Genomic DNA, 15,169 nt, shown 5'->3' on the forward strand with positions numbered 1-15,169 from the left:
ATAAAAGGTGATTAAGCAATATCATTAAAAAAACACCAGAGATTTCAGTTACAGTATCAATCATAAGTTGTGTCATCAATGTTGCAGCCCAACTTCCAGACAAAATGGAATCTTAGTCCAAAAAATACCCAACTATTATTGTAACAGCAGTATGGTTAGATTTCTACTTCATACGTTTAAAGGGTTTCACAGAGCTTAATAATCCCTTAATTTAGGAGACAATACATATTATCTGGATTGAAGTCAGAAAAGAAATGCTCAATCTCTCCACAGTTCAACCAACATCCTGCAAAATATCATCTCTTATTACAGAAACCTTGCTGTTATGGTATAAAAATTTTCCAGGTGGGTTGTGTCAAGGATTTGGTCTACTTTCATTTGAAATAGTTTCCTTTATGTTACTAATGTCTTGAAGAGATAAATGCCACAACTTTCTATTCTTGAACTCGAAAATAGCTCAGAATTTAAATGCCAGCTGTGGGAATAATCATAACAGGTAAACATTTTCCAAAACAAAGCAAAATAAAATATAACAACATAGGAATTTGTACTCGGTTCTCATTTCAAATGAGTATTACTGCTCTCAAGCACCACCAATTATCCTCTCTAAACTTATCAACAAAATGAAAATCAAAACTGACAAACTTTCACTGACCTTCGATGATGTCTTCGTGGATGATGCCCACCAAATGATTTGGACCTAGAGTGAGTAGGTTTGTGCCCAAGACCCAAAGTGTCCTTAAGTACGGAAGCCTAAAAAAAAAAATAATTCAATGTAAATTAAATGAAGAGCAACAAAATACAACTAGTATAAAATACCAATTTTAAGTGCTACCAGTCGAGAACTCTGCATACCGGAAGCCAGTAAGTGTATGGGGTCATCAGGAGAGAGTGCGCGCCATTTTGGGGCTACCTCTCGACGGCATCAATGCGCACCCCCCCCCCTCACTGATATGAGGCCCCGCTTGCTAGATCAACTGGTTATTAAATAAAGCTCAATATTTCTTTAGCCATCGCTCATTGTCATTAAAATTAAAAGCTAAAGTTTGTCGTCAACCTACAAGCTCATTAGGCCACAGATTACCCCAGTTTCCACGACATAAGTGCTACAATACATGACACCCCTGAATGGGATACCAATCCAATACAAAATGAACCCCAGCTGATATTCATTTCAGCTGAATTGACTGAAACCATGCCAAATGTTCAGAGCCCCCAACTTGCCACCAAATCTATGTATTGAACTCATGACCCTACAGTCACGAGCTGAACACCACAGCCACTTGGCCACAAATCTCAACATGGTGGTATACTAAAAAAAATTTAATTAGATTAAAAGCAATCATGAAATAAGTTTCAAAATAAAAGCCGAGTCAAAGAAGCAAACCTTTTCTCCCTGTTTTTTCAACTTATTCAAAACATCTCTCCGGAAATCATTAAATAATAGCATTTGCAAACCTTCCAGTTTTCTGATTTCTATGTCAACAACTGACTGTGAAGCACCAAGTTGTCTGTGGAGCAAACAAATGTTGTAAACATATTAAGATTAAGGAAAAACAAAAACAGAACATTATTTGAAATGTCGATTAAATCATTTTGATAAAGAGCAAAGTTTTATTAGCTGCAAGCATCGTTAAGTGTTCCACCACGTTTCTTGTTACTCTTTCTCCACTTCATAATTAACCTTCACTTCCATCCTCTTTGCAATAATTTTTTACCAGAATTGCATTCTCTAAACTCATATTTTCAACAACATAACTTGGTTAATTCAAACTAAATTTCTAAGACTAGAAATTCAGGTAAGTTGATTAACCCTTTCGTTACTGCATTTCTGTTGAGATGCTCTGTGTTTCTTTCAATTAATTTTAAATATAACAAAGAATTTAGTAAAATAACTTAGTTATCATTCAGCTTGTGTTAGGAACATAAATTGTGACTAAGGTTTGGTGGAAGATTTTAATTCAAAACTTATGAAAACAAGACATTTGTACTTTTTCTATCATTTTAATTTGTTTACTTACTTGAGATCTTGAACAACAATTGCTTGTTCGTTCATTTCTTTCTCGATGAGTCTTGCTCTCACTTTGGGTTCTAAAGTAGTATCAAACACAAAGGCAGGTAGGTGTTCAGCTGCAATGGTCTGTCTCCGAGTGGGAGCTTCATGCTGAAGAGAAGAGAATTTGTTTGGGAGTAGATTGGTCAATTTAGCACTTTGCTTTCTTTAACACACCCTTGCCTCCCCTTTAAAAACAAAAAACATAAAGACAGACAAAATACCACTGAGCATTTCGCCCGGTGTGCTAACGTTTCTGCCAGCTCACCACCTTCAAAAGTATGATATAATACACATTTCATTCAAAACTATGCGAATAAATAAGCATTAACCATTGAGCATTCAGATTACTCTGTCAAATGTAAACAACAAACACATGCAGCTTTCCTCGTTTTAATATCTCTTCATGTCTTACCCACTAATTAATCGTGTGACTATTACTAGAGACTTGCTGGCATAAACTCTACCCAGTTCTTTAATACTTCTGATACAATAAATTGCCCCTGTGGGAATTCCATATTTCTTAGTATGGTTCTGTCAAGGAGAGAATACATAGCTTATTGAGCACATTTTAACAGTATTCTGTTCCCATCATGCTAAGAATCTACACAGCTGGGGTAATTTTTTTGTTGTTGCTCACAGTTAACTTGTTGCTGAAAGTGATTTAATGTACCAAAGAAAAAGAAACTGGCTCCAGCTTTCAATTATTATGTAAATAAACTAACAAAAGAAATGTGTATATTAAAGAATTATATAATCCCACACCAGAATGTATATACTAACGATGAGTGGAAAACAGAGCAAATAAATAAAGAAAGAGAGCAGAGAGAAAGTGTGTGTGTGTGTGTGTGTGTTGGAGTGAATGCATCTATGGAAAAAAGAAGATATTTATGAAGGGGAGAGAATATAAGGGGGCTGAGATGCGTGTTAAAGTGCCGGGTTATCTAAGTATGTAAACATGTTTGTGTATGAGAGGAGGAGGAAGTGGTTGGGGAAGGGGGTGAAAACAGAAGGTAGGATCATTCCACAGAATGACCAATAATAAGCGCAGCAGATACATATATCAGAAGAGCATCCAAAAGATATTAAGACATTCGTGCCAAGAAAAGGGTGCCAAGAGCCTTCAATATCAAATATCAGTGAAACAAGATTTCGTACACTTCACTATGGGCGTCTTTATATATACACACACACACACACACACACACACACACACACATATATATATAGCTGAAAGCTTTGGTCTTGGACAGTTTACATCAAAGAGTGAAGTTAAGTTTGCAGTAATATACCCAGTAGTAACATAAATATGTCTTTAGTATATATTGATGCCAAATTTATTACAATGTTTACATGTTTCCCATTACATGGCCCATTAATAATCGTTAGCAGACAAGAAACTGTAGAAAGATAATAAGCTCAATCATGTAATGAATAAGCGGGAAAGGGGGAAGAAAAAGAAAGAAAGAAAAGAGTAGGAGAGAGAGAGATAGAGAGACAGAGAGGATGAAGGAAAACTACAAAGAGGAGACAGAAAAAAAGAGAATGGCATACAGGAGAGAGAGAGAACTGAGAGAAAGAGAAAAGAGAGGACAGAGAGAGAGAGAGCACAGAGAGAGGGGAGAGAGAGAGTACGGAGAAAGAAAGAAAAGACAGAGTGAGAGAGGGAGTCAGAAAATGAGTGACACAAGAGAAGAAGAGATAGACTGTGAGAGAGTGATGAGACAAAGCAGGAAGCAGAAAGAAGAGGGAGAAAGAAAAAGAGAGAGAGAGAAGTAAGAAAGAGAGACAAACAAAGAAGAAGAAGAAGAAGAGAAAGACTTCTACACACACAAATAAGAACTGGCTGATAACATCTCACTAAAGCAAGTCGATTCCTTTTAATTTTATGCTTAAGTTGTTTGTGGTAACAATAATAATAATAATAATAATAATAATAATAATAATAATAATAATAATAATAACTATGGCCTCCAGTTTAGGCATAAGGCCAACAATTTTGAGAGAAAGGGAGTTAGTGAACAGCATTAACCCAGTATTTGACTGGTTGTAGAATTTATAGAGCCAGAAAAGAATTTGTAGCTGAGAGCTGCCTCAGATTTGAACTCACAGCATTTTGGTTTAAAGTTACATCCACTTTTGATTAGCATTGCCATATTTGATCATTTTGAATAGAGGTGGCTACGATACATCATTGTCATCATTTAACGTCCCTTTTTTCCATGTTGGCATGGGTTGGACAGTTAGACAAGAGCAGATGAGCCAGAGGGATCTTCCAGGTTCCATTGTCTGTTTTGACATGGTTTCTACAGCTGGATGCCCTTCCTAATGCCAACCACTTAACAGGGTGTACTGGGTGCACTTTTTGCACGGCACCAGCACAGATAAGACCCTTCAACTGAGCAAGTTATAAGACTGGAAAAAGGAAACAAGGATAGTTTATACTCTTAAATATTAGTAAAACACCTCCTGACATCTTTCACAGCAAATTATGGTTCATATCAGTTTTGATATACACTGAGACGCCAAAACAAAAAAAAAAACAGTTTTACATAGTTTAAAGGTGAAAAGAACTCCCTAGAAGCTATTAATTAGCCCAAAGAAACTCTGGATTTTTTTTTTTTTTTGAGACATTCTTATCTTAGGTCAGAAGTTGTGTGCCATTTGGCGCATGTCTATGAGTCATCTCTTAATTCTTTCTCTGCTTTTCAACTATTATCATTTCTGTTATCTTTGCTTGTTTCATGCCTTACAATGCAGCCATGCTGGGACCCCACTTTGAAGGGTTTAATCAAATGAATCGATCCCAGAACATCTTTTTTTTTTAAGCCAAGTACTTATTCTTATCAGTCTCTTTTGCCAAACAGCTAAGTTACAGAAACAAACAAACCAGCTCTGGTTGTCAAGATATGGTGGAGGACAAACATACACACACACACACACATGCGCACGCATGCATACACACACACAGCATTTGTATAAAGTAGCCTTACCTGGCCCCATGGCAGTTTGCTCATCGTTCCATCAGGCGAGTCAGCTTCATTGAGAATGTCAACAGCGTCGTCATCATTCGGGTCTCCAGCAAGAGCCGTGAGGGTGTGGGCAAGGCCAGAGAGCTTTTTGCCAATGTTGGTGTCAAGATGAACATCAATGCCTTCCATCTCCCATAACACATTCAATATCCACTTGGCATTGCTGGGAGGATCTGTGGACAAGAACAACGGACAACAACGATGAAATGAACGGGTCTAAAAATAATCTCTTAGGTACAAGTTCACACATTAGTGGGGAAGGTATTTCATTTCTGGTGAGCAGCCAAACAACATAACCAGTCATCGAACAATGATGGGAATATGATTAGAGGGACCTGTCTCTTGTATCAGTTCTGAGCATCTGCCTTTCCGGTGTCTGTGGCTGACATTGGAGACTGACACAGTCTTCTGATTTGTTGGATTCTGCCAACTCATCCAATCCATGCCAGAATGGAATATAGATGCTAAATGATGATGATGATGATCTGATGAAGGATCACAATTTGCAAGACACTTCAATGGTGAAGTTATTTCCAAAGCATATAAGCCTAGAAAATGAATGTATAATGCTTATGACGAAAGACCAATGAATAAATAAATAAATCGTCATTACGATCACCATTTTACAAATAAATCAATAAATACTAAACTGAATTAACATTGGTCAATCTTCAACATAAATTTCTATCAACAGATTGGGAAATGCACAAATTCTTAAAAATGCTTTTGTTTTTTTGGAAAGTCTGTTCTTATTCATATAGTTGGTGTCAAACATTCAACCCACTTCTTAACACAACCACAACAACAACAACAACATGCTCATGTATTGGTCAATTACCTGTGGCTTGTTTATTAATAGTCCTTGAACAGACTTCATATGTTCCTTCTGGTACAACACATGCGTTCATTATGGGGCTGTCTTCTTTATTGACCGGTTTCCATTCATCCCATGATGTTTCAAAGTCATCAGCAAACCGAAGACAAAACCCTACAAGACAACAGAAAACATTTTGGTGGGCAATTTACAAAATATATTTTAAATGAATAAGACAAAAGCATCAGTATTTAATACATGTAACTATTCACAAAATGTTCAAAGTAAAAGAGAGGAAACAAAAAGAGAGGAAACAAAAGAGAGGAAACAAAAAGGCATAAATCAAACAACATTAGAATTATGCATTCTCCCCCCCCCCACTCATATGTTCCATTGATCATCCTTTCTGTAGCACCAATCATCACTCTCTCTTCCCTATTTCTTAACACCATTCCATATCTACCACCAACCTCCCCACTATCTTTGTTCAACAGTCACTACATACACCCCTATATACCTCAGATCACATCCACCCTTATCACACTTTCTCCCAATATTCTTGCAACTTTCACCTGCCAGCTTCCTACCTCCCATCCTTACATGCCCTTGCTTACTCCCAGCCTCAGTTTCTAGACATGAGTGGTCCTGAGACCAAGGTCTCTACCATGATTTTTAAGAAATGTGGTGGAAAACTAGCTCAGGAAGGCAGAGATGCTACTCCCTGCGACCCCTTTTGGAGCCCCCCCCCTCCTAATTATTTTCAATAACTGCAAGGTCTAGTCCTCACTTAGCCAGCCCCAGTCAAGGAGTAAGGTGACAGTGTTGACATTAAGCAACACAAATATGATTTCTAAGAGCCTCAACTGTTTCAGATCATCTCTTAATATTCATCACTAAGTAATACAAACTCAATTACATATTTGTTTATCACAGCATGCTTCCAAAATAACACCCACCATCCAACACTACCAGTGGCTTTCATTTACACAGATGATATGTTTCAATGGAATCACTGGAGGACTTAAAACTCTGATGCATTATACAAACAAATACTGACCTGTGAAGCGTCCTTTGCTCACTAAAGATCCAGAAGAACAAGCAGAGATTTGAGTATTCTCAATAGTTAATACCAAAACTGTGCCAACATCAATGTCCATCAAACGAGTGACATTTTGGGTTCCCTGTAAAGAAGACAGTAAGAAATGTTGAATGTACCAGCATAAATATTTCGTTTTTGTATTTGGTCTGCAAAAAACTTGATATGGATTCATATGTTGAAACAAATTTTGTTGTCTTGGGAGGGTCATTATGCCAGTAATGATAAACAGATGCACTGGTTCAAAATCATTTCATCTATTGTTAGTCAATCAATGGGTTGCAACAGAGGTCATTGTAGTAGAGGTAGTAAAAGTAGAGAGAAGAGACAGCAAGCCAATAGGCCACATTACAATACATATATAAGAAGTTAATTAAAAGATAAGGGAATAAGAAGTTATGTTATTAACTTCAGTAGCTTATGGCTGTTTCTGCTATAAAATGCAATGCACTCATAGTCAAGTGCTTGTGTATCACTCTATAATTTCATCATAACTTCAAAAATGAAGGCTTTTCATTTTTGAAGCTCCAATGAAGCTATTGTCAGAGTCATCAGTCTTATACCAAATTGTTGCCAAGGAACCCAGATCCCCTATCTGTGTTCATCCAGAGAACCCCGATTCAAATCCATACTTAACCAGTGTGCTAAGGTTTGAAAGACAACAGCTAACTTACATTCTGACTGTAAGAATGGATTGGTAGACAAATCCCCATGTCATCAACTGTTAATTGTAGAAACAAGGTGGTGAGGTTGGTGTGAGCTGACGGAGCAAGCTGGGGCAGTTTATCGATTACTTGTCTGGTGGCTGTCTGAACCTGTAACAAAGAAATACACATCAGAAGACTAGAAAAACAAAAACAGTAACTTCAAAAAGATCTTATGATTTGAGAAAGAAAACCATTTGGATAGAATGCATTTGAAACAAGGGTAAAGTCTGAGTCCATTTTGATTGATTGATTAATCAACATCCCTGAGAGAAAAGGGTTAGGTAGAAACTCCATAAGATGGACCCAGTGTAAGCTATGGACACATAAGAGGTGCAGCAACATCAAAAGAAGGCTAACTGGGAAGACAGTTTTTGCATGTGGCAGATGCACAGGGGCAATGAACACTAAAAATATGCAGAAAACAACTTCCGTCACACCACCTGAATGGCACCCATGCCAGTGGCATGTAAAAAGCACCCACTACACTCTTGGAGAGGTTGGCATTAGGAAGGGCATCCAGGTGGTGAAAGCTTGCCAGATCAAAATGGAACCTGGTGCAGCCTCCTGGCTTGCCAGTCCTCAGTCAAACCATCCAACCCATGCCAGCATGGAAAGCAAACGTTAAACAATGGTGACTCCGGTTTACAGGAATCGTAATGTCAATTCCTCTTCACCCACTCATGAACTATCTGCTCTGGTGCTATGCATGCAATGGAACTGATGCCAAGCAGTATATGCCTTGACTATCCCTTGGACAACATCAATGGTGAGAGGGGGGAGTTGCAAGAATATTGCCCAAGCCTATTGATGTGTGTGTGTGTGTGTGTGTGTGTGTGTGTGTGTGAGAGTGCATCAAAGTATTCGTTAAACTGTGTATGTGTATAAAATCTATATAAGTATATTACCTCTCGGTTTAGAGCCATTCTCTGTTCAGTCCAGTATTCATAAGCATTTCTGTAATTCAGCCAAACTAGCACAGCTGAAATGAAAGGGGTTTAGAAATGATTAAAATTCCTAATTTATTGATACAATAATCCAAATTAACTTTACAAACACAGTGAAATATTTTGATGATGTTACCTTAACCAGCCTGATTCATGATAGTCTCCATAACATATTCTCACCTCTCTCCAACACAGGTTATTGAATTATGAGATCACATAATTTAATAATACTTCAACAACCTTTCACCTACAGCCTCAAACATAACCAAAGTAAAGTGGGGATCATTATAAAGACACTTAACCTGTAGAAATAGCAACCAAATCTCCCTTAAATCACAGGTCGTCATCTTAAAAAAGGGATATTTTAATCCTAAATATATTATTGAGTCAGAAATAAGACAGGATGGTCATGGTTAGAACACTGCTATACCAGGAGAGGTTTGTAACTAAAAAAACAACAAAATCTAAAACACCAGTAATTAAAGTTTACATCATTAACACACAACTTTTAATTACTTTACTCTTCTCATGGACCATATCACTGTTGGTTCATGATCTACAATTTCTTGACTGCTTATACTACCAATAACAGCAAGGTGTTTAGGCTATGAGAAAGCCACTGTATGGTCAGTCAATTCACTAGAATAAGCAGCAAAATCTTCCTCAAATTATTACTTCCAATGTACTTTGGTGCAGAGTGTCTCAAAATCTCATACCATCTTAATCCTTTAGCATGTGAACAGGCCACAACTGACCCAAATATTCTACCTGTTTTATGTTCAAATTGGCTATATCTAGCCTCTCACACCTAACCTACAATGTCATTCTAAAAACTAAATAATTACATCATTGAAATCTCAAAGCTGTGAGATAATGCATGATTAAATGAAAACAATGTGAATGAATAAGCATTATATTTGACAGATTAATCCGAGTGCTAAAGGGTTACACAAAGACATGTTGTATAGCATAGTGTATGGAACCCATGTGATGGTTATGAAACAGAGAGAATAGCCATAGATGAAAATGTTATAAGGTCAGCTCAAGCAGAGTCGACTTGAGATTAAAGAACAACACCACCAAAGTGTTTAGGACAGTTGAATTTCTGATTCACTTTCACATCATTTCAAACTGCAACCAATTTCACTAATTACTAACAAATAACATAAATCAAAAGATTAAATCACTAAATTAACAACAAACATTTCAGAAAGTCTAACCTTTGTCAAAGTCTTGGGGCTGTGCTAGAATAATGGGCCGAGTCAGAGTGATTAGCAGTGCTTCTTGGTCGTCTTCTTGGCCAGGTATCATTTCATCCTTGAAATAAATAAATTTTTTAAATGTTAAACAAGACTAAATAACCAAACAATGTAGTCCAAAAAAAAAAAAAAAAAAATTAAGGAATGCGTAATTACAAAATTCATTTGTAGAAATATTTAATGCAGGAGTATAGTTTTAAAGGAGCCATGGACAAAATTGTCTCCAAGGACAACCAAGTGGTTTCTGATTTTATGAAGATGTAAACCAGAATGATATTTAGACTAAATCTTGAATGGTTTTAAAACCTAGAGTTCTCAACAAAAATAACTCCAGTTACATCTTCCAGGCAGCAAAAGAAATGGTTTAACTTCTGTCTTAGGTGCTTAATGTTAAACCACTGTGATAAAGAACTAATAAGGAAGCTTCCATGTAGTGACTCGATCATCTACAAACAGTCTTATTGCCTTGAAGACTAGGATACATCAAACAGTATAGTCCAAGATGCTCCGTGTCTGAAATACAGACAAGACGGTTGCAGTTGGAACATCTTTGATAATAGGGCTGTAAAACTGAGGCTGACTTGACTTCAAACAATAATGACAAACCTCATGACTTACCCATCTGCAGTAAACTTAAAACAGAAACTACACAGAAAGAGAAAGATTGGGATCTTTTCATTTATCAACAATATTTTCTCATAATGATGAACCTCATTAGCGGAAAGATAAGCTTTCGGAAACTCAAGTTTATATTCCAGTTTCAACTCATACAATAGTCCTATAAAATAGTATATTGAACAATATATTCCTAGAGTTGTCCTAGTTGTCACTACTTGAACGACATTTTAAAAATATGAACTGGTTTCTTTATTATTTGTATTAAGAATAATAATGGTTTTAGTTCCATAAAATCTTTCTAAAACAAATGCTACAGAGTTCAATACTTTTAATTCACAGAGCTGATAGCGAAGAATTAACCAACTCATGCCAGCAAGGAAAGTGGACGTCAAATGATGATGATAATGAAGATGAACTAAAAAGAAACACAAATTAGAAATAAAACATTAGATTTTGTTATTAAAAGCAAAACCATTCCCCCCCCCCTCCCCCCAACACAGCCTTCTACTTACTTGAATAGCATTCCGTATTCCAATTTTGGTCTTAAAATAAGCCATTGTTTGAAATTCAGGTTCTGCTTCTTCAAATAATGGGTTCTGGGAAAGATAATAAATAAATTTTAAAAAAAAAACATAACAATCATTATCCTATCATTAACATCACCATCAGCTAATTATGAAATTTTCATGAGATGCTGAATAATTAAATTTAATGACAGGTATTTTTGTATCTTCCTGAATCTTCGTGCTCTTAAGCTTGAAAATAAATGAAGGTTAATGCAATTAATGAAAGAATTTGTGTGTGTGTGCATGCATGTGTGCTCGTGTAAGTTATTCCATGTTAATATAGGTTCCATTCAAGCTAACGAGCTGGCAGAATCATTAGCATGCCAGGCAAAAAATAATTAGTAGCATTTCATCCATCTGTACATTCTGAGTTCAAATTCCACCAAGGTCAGCTTTGCTTTCCATCCTTTCAGGGTTGATAAAATAAATACCAGTTGAACACTGGAATTAATGTAATTGATTTAATTTTCACCTGAAATTACTGGCCTTGTGCAAAAATCTGAAACCAATACAGTTTCAGTTTTCTATCAAACACAGATATTTTCCTTGTCTGTTAGAGATATATTTCTTAACACCAATCAATACAATAGAAACAAATGGTAACTGACTTCCCCAGTGAAACATTCAACTAAGTGAAATGAAATACCTTTTCTTTACATTGTAAATTAACCACTCCAATCATAATCACTAAAATCTTGATTACCAAAGCATTCTAAAGATCACGTGCATGAAACTTGGTGCAGATGCGCATACAAAAATTGCTTTCAGAGATAATTTATTACTATTTAGATAATTATCACAATATCCTCATCTTTAAAATGTATATTACATGTATGCTAGGTTTTGATTGGGTCTCATCTCTAAATATCATGTTTCTTGTTTCAGAGTATATACATTTGTGCCAGGCTAGATTTGAACCAAGGGATTTTATTTGCATGAAGGATAAATAACAGAGATAAGGGCATTAATGATGTTCTTCATTCCAAAATAAAGAATAATTTTTCAATTTCATCCTTAGATGAGTGAGCATTCAGGAAACAGAATAAAATGTAAGTCGATGATCAGACATGAAATCAACTGAAATGTATTTGTTGTTGCCCTCATGAAAGGAAATTCATTTTGGAAATGTGGTCATCACCTTTTCCAGATTAGACCCCCACCCCTGTCATACCATCATCTTCATTCTCTCTTCTCTTTTCAACTGAGGCAGCCATATATTTCCTCTGCTGCAAGACCCCTAACTGCCCCTTTATTCACACTCTAAACTCTCATCATCAGGTACAAAGCCACCTCCCTCAATACTACTCCCCTTCTCAGTTGAGAGGCCTTTGCCTTGCTAGCTACTTGGTGACCTCACAGCTGCTGGTCCCATGTAAAAGGCACCCAGTACATTCTATAAAGTGGCCAGAGTTAGAAAGAGCTTGCAGCCATAAAAACCAAGGCTCAATCTTCTGACTTACCAGCTCTTGTCAAACTAACCCATGCCAGCATTGATGATGATGAAGAACAAAAAAAACATGTACCCATGCACAGCTGACACCCTTCAGCCACAGCAGACATTATCCTATGGGAGACAACTCTTCTTTTCCTCCTGGAAAATGTTATAACAACATCACTTTTTCAACTATATTCAGATAACTGAGAAGACCCGGCAAATAAAGTGAGTTCACAGCTGTAACCTGCACCAGTGTCGCATAACCAGCCCACTCAAAAGTACCTTGGATCGTAGGGCAACATGCCGTGCTTGAGGAGACCAACCAAATCACAATCAAATGGAAATTGTAGTTGTGATCCCCATGCCAGTGGCACGTAAAAAGCACCATCTGAACACGGCCGATGCCAGTGCTGCCTCAACTGGCTTCCATGCTAGTGGCACGTAAAAAGCACCAACCGATTGTGGTCGTTGCCAGCTCCTTCTGGTCCCTGTGCCAGTGGCACATAAAAGCACCCACTACACCCTCAGAGTGGCTGGCGTTAGGGAGGGCATCCAGCTGTAGAAACTTTGCCAGATCAGATTGGAGCCTGGTGCAGCCTTCTGGCTTCCCAGACCCCAGTTGAACCGTCCAACCCATGCCAGAATGGAAAACAGACTTTAAATGATGATGTTTATCTGTATATTTGATTCCTATTTAGACAAGAAAATGTAAAGTTCAAAGGTCAATAACTTTGGCTATGGAAGTTCTTAAAACTTCTGATGAGGCACAGCTAGTGTTACTAAAACATGATGCTTTTCATTTTAGCTTTATTAATAATGTATGGTTCGATGGAACCAATACTTTGATAAATATTCAAAATTTACCATTCTCTTTATCTTTTAAGCTTACATTGATTTTTTTTTTATTTTCATTTATTTTTTTCTAGACATTTCTTGGTTCCTCCCAGCTTAAATATGTGAATGGAATGGAAAAGCGGGTAAAAGAGAAGAATATGGAATATTAGAAAATGTGAGACAGAAAATAACAAAAAGAAAGAAACTTTAAAAAATGAAGGACAGAAGAGATGAACGTAAATGTGAAAAGAAAAACAAAAGTAGGAGAGAGAGAGAGAGAGAGAGAGAGAAAGAGAGAAAGAGAGAGAAGTGGGTGAAAGAGAAAAGAAATATAAAAACATTTATCTCTCAACATACCTTCAACAGTTGCCCCAAAGTAAGATTAAGATCAATATGAGCTCGGATGAAAACCTTCTGGTTATTTTCATAGACAGCTGATAAATACGAAATTAAAGAAATAGCTCAAGTACAAGAGATACAACAACAACAACAACAACAATCGACAACTTGAACAACAACAACAACAACAGATAATATGAGAAATTAAAGAACAAGGCAATAAAATGTGTCCGATACAATCTATTTCATTGAGGCAGTGAAGGCTTTTCCGTCACAGAATTTTGCTTTAGGTGAGGCATGGCTGTGTGACTAAGAAGCTTGCTTTGCAACCATGGGGGTTGCAAGTTCAGTCCTACTGCACCACAGTCTTTTACTATAACCCCAGGATGACGAATGCTTTGTGGGTGAATTTGTTAGATAGAAACTGTGTGGAAGCCCATCATGTATGTATGGAAGCAATTCCCAAACCAGGAGGTGCATTGTGTCCTTGAGCAAAACTCTTCATTTTTATGCTGCTCTCTTGCTCACTCACTTATCAATGGGTAATCCTGCAATAACTGGGTAGTTACCCTGTGATGGACCAACGTCCTATTCAGGGATGGAGGGTTAGGGTTAGGGGTGGAGTAGTAGTGTTGTAAGCTCAGTTATTCATTTGCCATGGCAACCAAGTTAACCTGTGGTTTTATGAGGCTTGGCATTCCTGACAGACCAAAGTCTAAGTAATCAGAGTCCAAACTTTATATATTCTGATATTAATGGATTTCATAAAATGTATTAACAATAAACTTAACAGAAGCGGTTCAAACCTAGGTTACACAACACTCATTTCCAAATGATTTCATAACACACTGAATCGCATTAACGAAAGGGTGTAGGTTCAATTCCCACACAGATGGAAAAACCTTCATCTTTTTAGGTGTAGGAGTGGCTGTGTGGTAAGTAGCTAGCTTAAGAACCACATGGTTCCGGGTTCACTCCCACAGCATGGCTCCTTAGGCAAATGTCTTCTACTATAGCCTCGGGCTGACCAAAGCCTTGTGAGTAGATTTGGTAGACGGAAACTGAAAGAAGCCTGTCGTATACATGTGTATATATATATATATTTATGTGTGTGTGTATGTTTGTGTTTGTCCCCCCAACATCGCTTGACAACCGATGCTGGTGTGTTTACGCTAAATGATGATGAAGTCTGTGTGTGTTTGTGTATAGATATACATACACATATGCACACACACACACACACACGCATGCATACACACATGCACACACACACACCTCTATACTTACAGTACTCTGATTTTGATTCTCGTGAAGCTAGTTGAACACGGTTTGATACTTCCAGGTCAATTGAACCAGTTTCTAACCGAACTGCATTCGATGTTGGTGTTGTGGCAGTAATTTGGATGCCCTGCAAGTCAAATAGTTGCAAAGTGAGAGAACATAACGAAAACGGTTGCAACATATTTCATATA

The 15,169-nt window shown here is 37.1% G+C and overlaps 1 protein-coding gene across 7 annotated transcripts in view; it reads right to left on the bottom strand.

The window, feature by feature from the left end:
* The window catches only part of LOC106884293 (bridge-like lipid transfer protein family member 1), a 213,773-nt gene that overhangs the window by 82,888 nt on the left and 115,716 nt on the right, over positions 1–15,169 (bottom strand). For all 7 annotated transcript variants that reach the window (XM_014935660.2, XM_052972555.1, XM_014935618.2 and 4 more), the window contains exons 32-43: positions 14,985–15,105; positions 13,716–13,792; positions 11,036–11,119; positions 9,867–9,963; positions 8,608–8,681; positions 7,670–7,810; positions 6,957–7,080; positions 5,924–6,073; positions 5,047–5,258; positions 2,022–2,164; positions 1,388–1,511; positions 656–753 (exon numbers count right to left, since the gene is read on the bottom strand). In XM_014935660.2, coding sequence (XP_014791146.1) covers positions 656–753; positions 1,388–1,511; positions 2,022–2,164; positions 5,047–5,258; positions 5,924–6,073; positions 6,957–7,080; positions 7,670–7,810; positions 8,608–8,681; positions 9,867–9,963; positions 11,036–11,119; positions 13,716–13,792; positions 14,985–15,105 — 1,445 coding nt within the window. The remainder of the gene's footprint in view (positions 1–655; positions 754–1,387; positions 1,512–2,021; positions 2,165–5,046; positions 5,259–5,923; positions 6,074–6,956; positions 7,081–7,669; positions 7,811–8,607; positions 8,682–9,866; positions 9,964–11,035; positions 11,120–13,715; positions 13,793–14,984; positions 15,106–15,169) is intronic.

Source organism: Octopus bimaculoides, chromosome 13, assembly GCF_001194135.2.
Source record: "Octopus bimaculoides isolate UCB-OBI-ISO-001 chromosome 13, ASM119413v2, whole genome shotgun sequence".
In the NCBI taxonomy this organism is placed as follows: Eukaryota; Metazoa; Mollusca; class Cephalopoda; order Octopoda; family Octopodidae; genus Octopus; species Octopus bimaculoides.